At 50.7% G+C, this 6211-nt stretch overlaps 1 protein-coding gene across 1 annotated transcript in view; it reads left to right on the forward strand.

Moving 5' to 3' along the window:
* Nucleotides 1-134: 134 nt before the first annotated feature.
* AP5Z1 (adaptor-related protein complex 5, zeta 1 subunit) overlaps nucleotides 135-6211 on the forward strand; it is an 8312-nt gene continuing 2235 nt past the window's right edge. The window contains exons 1-10 of the mRNA XM_010143643.1: nucleotides 135-314; nucleotides 1321-1462; nucleotides 2007-2125; nucleotides 2612-2780; nucleotides 3255-3386; nucleotides 3765-3802; nucleotides 3882-4044; nucleotides 4290-4468; nucleotides 4965-5107; nucleotides 5913-6062. Of these exons, the coding sequence (XP_010141945.1) occupies nucleotides 225-314; nucleotides 1321-1462; nucleotides 2007-2125; nucleotides 2612-2780; nucleotides 3255-3386; nucleotides 3765-3802; nucleotides 3882-4044; nucleotides 4290-4468; nucleotides 4965-5107; nucleotides 5913-6062 (1325 nt within the window). The 5' untranslated portion in view covers nucleotides 135-224. The remainder of the gene's footprint in view (nucleotides 315-1320; nucleotides 1463-2006; nucleotides 2126-2611; nucleotides 2781-3254; nucleotides 3387-3764; nucleotides 3803-3881; nucleotides 4045-4289; nucleotides 4469-4964; nucleotides 5108-5912; nucleotides 6063-6211) is intronic.

Here is a 6211-nt window from a genome sequence, read left to right on the forward strand (position 1 = left end):
CACTGAGGAACAAAATCGAGAAGTGGAGATGATAAGATAGTATAGGTCAGGGTCCCTGTCAAGGGACAATAGGGGAAGTAAATGTCTTTTCTTGCCTTGCAGTGATGCTTTACTGTGACTCTTGCAGGCTAGATGGCAAGTTTGTGGAGCTGTTGCAGACCGTGCTGTGTTCATCCAAGTGCCCGGAGCAGATCCAGGTGTTATGTGCTGCCATCCTGAAGGAGATGTCGCCTTGCAATGATCTGATCCTCTCCTGTGACGAAATTGAAGATACAAAGCTCTTGAGCCTTGTAGCCTCCATCCTTTTGGCTCAGGTAAATGACCTGTCAACTCAGAAATCCTCCCTTGTCAAAATGGATTTGCTTTCTGATTGTTCCATGTTCGCTGAGCTCAAGGAGAGTGAAAATCAATTGACAGTATCTAGGGAAAAGCTGAACCATTTTTTTCACATTAATTTAAGGAACCTATTTATTCTGCTTCACGTAGGAAAATACAGCAACGTGTTTGTATTTAGTATTGATAACACAAACTGCTTTAAATGGTGATGTAGAGAGACGGAGGACCTCAGGCACGCTTGTAACTAACTGGAAACAAAAAGGAACGCTTGAGTCTATCTGCTCTAACAGACTTCAAGTCAGGGCTGCTTGAGCCTATAGAGCAGAAGAATTGAGAGTGAATTTATTACTGCTTTTTCTTGTACTGGCTTTAATGTTCAAGGGTAAAAAAAATTATACATAGAATGTATAAAACATGTAGGGGTCACTTTCAAATATCTAGATTCTGCATGGAGGAAAAAACACAAAGACCTTCCTGTTTTGAGTGCTCCCTGCACTGGCTGCTCTCTGGGGACTAAGCTGAAAGCTTGCTTTTTTTCTTCTTCTATTTCCAAAAGAAGAAGCTGCCTTGTTTTCCTTGTTGTGAGGGTATAGACTAAGCAGAGAGTCCTAAAACACGCTACAACAGTCCATTTTCTGTTCATAAATTTCTTGTTGAACAGCTGAGCCCAAGGGCAGCAGTGAGTGGTAGAGCTCTCTGCTCCAGAACCGATGGGTCGGGCTGTTCCATCTGAAGGCATCCAGTGCAGCTGTTAGTTTCCTCTTCAGCTGACAGTTGTCTGCAGACCTGTTGCTCCATCAAAGTACTCTCCCCTCCTGGAATCTGCGAATTCACATTGCAGAAGATCTCTGTAAAATGTGGTAAAATAGCCTGTGCTGTGAGTTCTTTTTATGCTCGATGTTGGTATCGCTGCCTGATGGAAGAGTGGGTGCGGTATCGGTCTCTAGATTATCTGCTTAGCTTTACCTCTGCTTTATTTTTAAGGGAAATAAGGGTGAAGTGGCTGCTGTGGGGCAGCGTATCGTAAAAGTCCTCGAAAGAAGACTGCCTGAAGGTCAGAGTGCTCAGCACCTTCTCCCCGTCCTGTCAAATGTCATCAGTCTTTCACCGGAATCTCTAACCGAAGGTAAATATAGAGGATGGCCTGAGATTATAATCTGTCTGTGATCTGTCACAGTCAAACCGCTCTCTGAAGGCTTTTCCTAAGAGTAGGACTTGGAAGCTGCTGTTAACAGCAACATCTGTGACACAAGGAAAGTGGACTTACTGGGTGAGATATAGTCCACCACTCACCTTCCTCCTAACAGCACTGTGGATGGAGACAAAGAACCCTCTTGACTGATCTGGTGCCCAAAGTCGTTGGTTCCAGCACTCACTCCCAGACTTTTTGTCTGAGGAAATAGGCTAAACAGTGATGAGGCTGACCTAGGGGGTGGGTGTAAGAAAAGGACACAGAGCTCTGGAATGAGTGTAAGCAACCCTGGACACTGAGGTGGAGTGAGGAGGAGTCCAGGGCATCCATCCTGGGATACCAATTTCTTTACCGATTGCTCGATCAGAGAGAGTGATCCAGGCTAGAGGAAAAGCGCAGCAGCCGAGGGGTAGCAGGGGTATGTTGCAGAGGCCTCTCTGCCCGATCCAGCAATGACCCTGTGACTTCCCTTGTACAGAGCAGACCAGCATAGTCAGTAAAAAGATGGCTGACTGGCTGAGGTATGCAAGTACTCAGCAAGGAGTCGCTCGACCCTCTGGAGGCGGAGGCTTCTTCTCCAGTCCCAGAACGAGACAGGTAAGTGCTGAGTTGCTGTGGTCATCCCGCAGGGATGTTCATTAGTCAGCTCCCTGCTGTTTTGAGTTCCCAGGAAAAGCTTTTGGGACTTGGTAACCTAGAAGTTACCATTCTTTGTCAGTTTTTGTGGGTAAGTGGTCAAGACAAATAGAAAAGCAAAGGAGGGGAATTTATAGCTCCAAGATTTAGAAGTTCTGCTGTAGAGCCAGAGCTTTGATCTCTGAAGTAGTTTTGAGTGGTTAGTCTTTTACCAACCATGTCCCCCGCAGTAAAAAAGCTGATTGCCCGTGTCTGAGAGGGGGAAAGTTTGGAGTCTTTCAGCTGGGGAAAAGGATCCAACGCAGCTGGCTCTCCTCTCTCTGGATCACTGCCCCTCTGCAGGCCCCAGAGCACGTACAAGCGAGAGCTGCTTGGCTCAGTGATCTTCCTCTGCCTTCTCACTTATCCTCTCCCTGGGGATCTGACCTGCTGCCTCCTTTCTCACAGCCTGGTCGTGTCACAGAGGTGGATGGTGCCACCTCCACAGACTTCTTCACGGTGCTTTCAGTGGGTCAGTACTACACGCAGGACCAGTGGCTCAACATCCAGGCCTTCTCCATGCTGCGAAATTGGCTGCTGTGCTATGGGGGCAAGGGGCCGAAGACCACCAGTTCAGGTACTGACTGAAGCGCTGCAGACCAGTGTGGGTTGCGCCCCCGAGAGGGGTGTGGACTCTGAGATGATCACAGGCTGCACCAGCAACCCAGCAAGTGGCAGGAGTATGAGTAAGAGTTCAGAGGTCACAGAAGGGAGTATGGGAGTTGGTCCTTCCCTCATTCAGAGCAGGGAAACTTTGGGAAGGAATATCGCAAAACCTCCTGACTGATCCTTACGGACATTTCCACAAGGACTTACTTGTTCACTGAGTCCCCTGATTTCAGGCAAAATTCCTCCAGACCCTGAGAAAAAAGGCCTGAGTGGTGGGAGGCAGCATCTCCTCAGTGTTCTTGTAGCACTCCCTTCATCCCCAGCCTCCCTGTCTTCACAGTGCACCGGGGATCAGACAGCTCCCTTGCTGCTGCTGAGCGGCTGTGTGGGTTACAGATTGCCCGTGTCATGAGCTGATAACGTGGTAACCTTTATTCTGTAGATGACAAATCGGGATCTGTTATGTCCCTGGTCTCGAGCGCACCCACATCCAGCCGTTTGCTTCCCCCAAAGGAGCGTCTGCGGGAGAAAGCCTTTGAGTACTGCCAGCGGCTGATCGAGCAGAGCAACCGGCGTGAGTCTTGCCATGAACCCTCCTTGGAGTTTTCCTGGTAGTGTTCTTGAAAGTGTTTCTGGTTCTTTGCCTCTTTGGGCGGGGATCTCGCTCCCTAGAGTGTACAGTCAGGCTCTAGACATGAGACCTGTTGCAGCTGCTGGTGCAGGTCATTGACTAGCACGGAACTGGGGTGTTTGAAGGGATTTGGAGGCAATGGCCAAGTTCTGCCTCTTGCCCTTGATTTGCAGAGAGGACTGTGGAACTTGGTTCTCATTAGCCTGGAATTGGGATCCGTGTGTGTTGCTACCTCTCCTGAAATCTGGGTTAGTGCTCACACCGACAGCCTAATGTTCCTGGTTGCACTCAGAGTTTAACCTGGACTGCTTTCTCTGGCAGGACCCCTGAAGAAAGACGATGGAGACCTGCAGAAGGCTGTAAGTACACAGAGGTGGGGCTGAAGCTCTGGGGGTTTTGGCTTCCCCAACTCTGATCTGACTCTCTGCTCTCCTGCAGTGTCTCATTGAGGCAGTAACAATCATGGACATCATCTGCAAGCAGGACTCCTCCTACGTGTACCGCACAGTCTCCTTCCTGAAAACCCTGCACAGCAGAATCTGTGGGGATACCGCTTATGCCAGGGCTCTACTGCCCATTGCCCAGTTCTTCCTGAACCACAGTGAGTCAGTCATCAGCTCTCACCCTCTCAGCACAGCCTTCTGTGCCAGCAGTTTGCTGGCTGCCAGAGCTGGTAGCTCAGCCTTGGCTGTGCACCAGGATGTATGATCCCACTGCTGGAGACCCAGGAGCTGGGCTGTCCTGTGCTCCTTAGGAAAACATAACGCAGCTTTAGCTTAGCCCCCAGACCCCTGTTGGCAGGGCTGCTGGGTGGGCTGTGCTCAGCAGTGTGCTGTCTCCTCCCAGGCAAAATGGCAGCCCTGGACTCCGATGCAATCTACAGACACTTATTCACCGATATCCCGGCTCAGCTCTTCCACAACCTGTCACTGGCCTTTGAATTTGTCCAGTTCTGCAAAGACAACAGCCAGCTCTTCACTGACACCTCCAGCATATTCAGGCAGAGCTTCCCAAATCTCTTTAAGGTACAACTTGCTGGAGCAGCAGAGGAGGGAGCGTGCTGCCGCTTCCTTCCTGTGCCCCAGAAGTTTCTGCACCCCAGAGCCCTCCATGTGCCTGCATGGCAGTGTTAGGGAGAGCACGGGCAGGGACTGTTACAAAAGCAGTAAGAGGGAAGAGGGTTCTGGGTGTGATTAGCTCTGCCAGTAGTAGGGTGTCTGCGGTAGTTTGCTGCCAGCGGGTTGGGAAGTGCAGTGAACACAGGACAGAGCACTTTGTTTCTGCAAAACTTTAATAAGTTGCAGCTTGCCAGGCACAGAACCAGCTGCCAGATGCCTGTGTTGAGCTTCCAGCAGCCTCCCAGGTTTTGACCAAACCCTCAGGCTTCTCTGGTTTTACTTCTCAGTAGTGACTTTTCAGAAGTGACTTTTCCTTGCCCCTCCCTTTTGGTCACAGTGTGAGAATCGTCTGGGTATATGGAGTAGCAGAGATTGTGCAGCAGTCTGTGCTTGTTCCTTGCAGTTCCTGGCGTGGAACAGCCCACCCCTTATCTCTGAGTTCGTGGACCTTCTCCCATTTCTGCTGGATGCAGGTACAGCCATTGAGATCTTCCATTTGCTGCTTGACCTGCCCTGTTTGACAGCAGCTCTGGACATCCAGCTGAGGTAATGCCGCCTTCCCTTCCTCTTGCTTGCTAATCAGGGTCTTGATGTTGACCATAGCCTAGTACACACTTATGTGAGCATCAGCTGCCCTCTGGCTGCTACCGTCACAGAACTAAAGGCATCTGCTTGACACAAAGCTGCACAGATGTCAGCCTGGTTTTCCTAACAACGTGCTGTTCGTGGGAAGAGAAGGTGACCAGCTCGTACACTTCAGCACTCAACTGCCTGTGGGGCTCGGGGAGCTGCTGTCATTTGCCTTGTCGTGTCCAGCTCCAAACAGTTGCCACATGCTGGAGTGTCTGTCATGAAGTGTGGGCTACCTGGTCCTCTCACCCTGCTCTTTTCTGGCTTTGTTCTCCTGGAAGCAGACATAGAGAGGTTTCTTCCAGAGGTCTTGAGGAACTGTGAGTCTCTAGGAAGATGGGACAGGACTGGGACTGGCTCTCACTGCTGTGCCTCTCTGCTCCTCCTTGACTTCTCTGACCTTAGCAGCTCTTTCTGCAGCACTTTCTCAGTGCCTCATTCTAGAGGCAAGATGTTGGTGGGCTTCTATGATGAGAGACATGGAGCACCATTTTCCCCTTTCCCGGGAGTAATACAGAAGCAATTCTGGAGCTATTGCCTGAGTCTGGGGTGTCTGAGCTTGTCATTTCCTGTCCTGGTTCTCTGGCTTCCAGAGGATGTGGATTAGACCAAATTGCTGTCCTTATTTCAGTGGAAAGGGAATTATTCCATTATTTAGGATTCCAGCTATGCTCTGGCCCCTTCTCCTAATGCAGCATGTTCTGTGTGTGCTTCTGGCCAGGTCAGCTGCTCTCCCTACCTCCGAGAGGGCTGCCAGCAACCCAGCTGTGAAACCTGCCACCTCTCTGGAAGCCTTTCGCCATCCCCTCTACAAGAGCATGTTCCAGTATCTTCTCCGCACCAAGTCTGCTCCTGAGGATGCCCCAGAGAGGTAGGAGGCTGCTGTAGGAGACTGCCACAAGGGTTTGGTTCAGCTTGGGACTGCTGGGGAAGGCAGAGCTGCTCCCAGCTGGGGTGAGGTGGGTTTGATATTCCCCGTGGAGGCTTTGCCAAGCACTCAAAGGCCTTGGGGGGTGTAGG

This window comes from Buceros rhinoceros, unplaced genomic scaffold (genome assembly GCF_000710305.1).
Source record: "Buceros rhinoceros silvestris isolate BGI_N320 unplaced genomic scaffold, ASM71030v1 scaffold9519, whole genome shotgun sequence".
Classification (NCBI taxonomy): Eukaryota; Metazoa; Chordata; class Aves; order Bucerotiformes; family Bucerotidae; genus Buceros; species Buceros rhinoceros.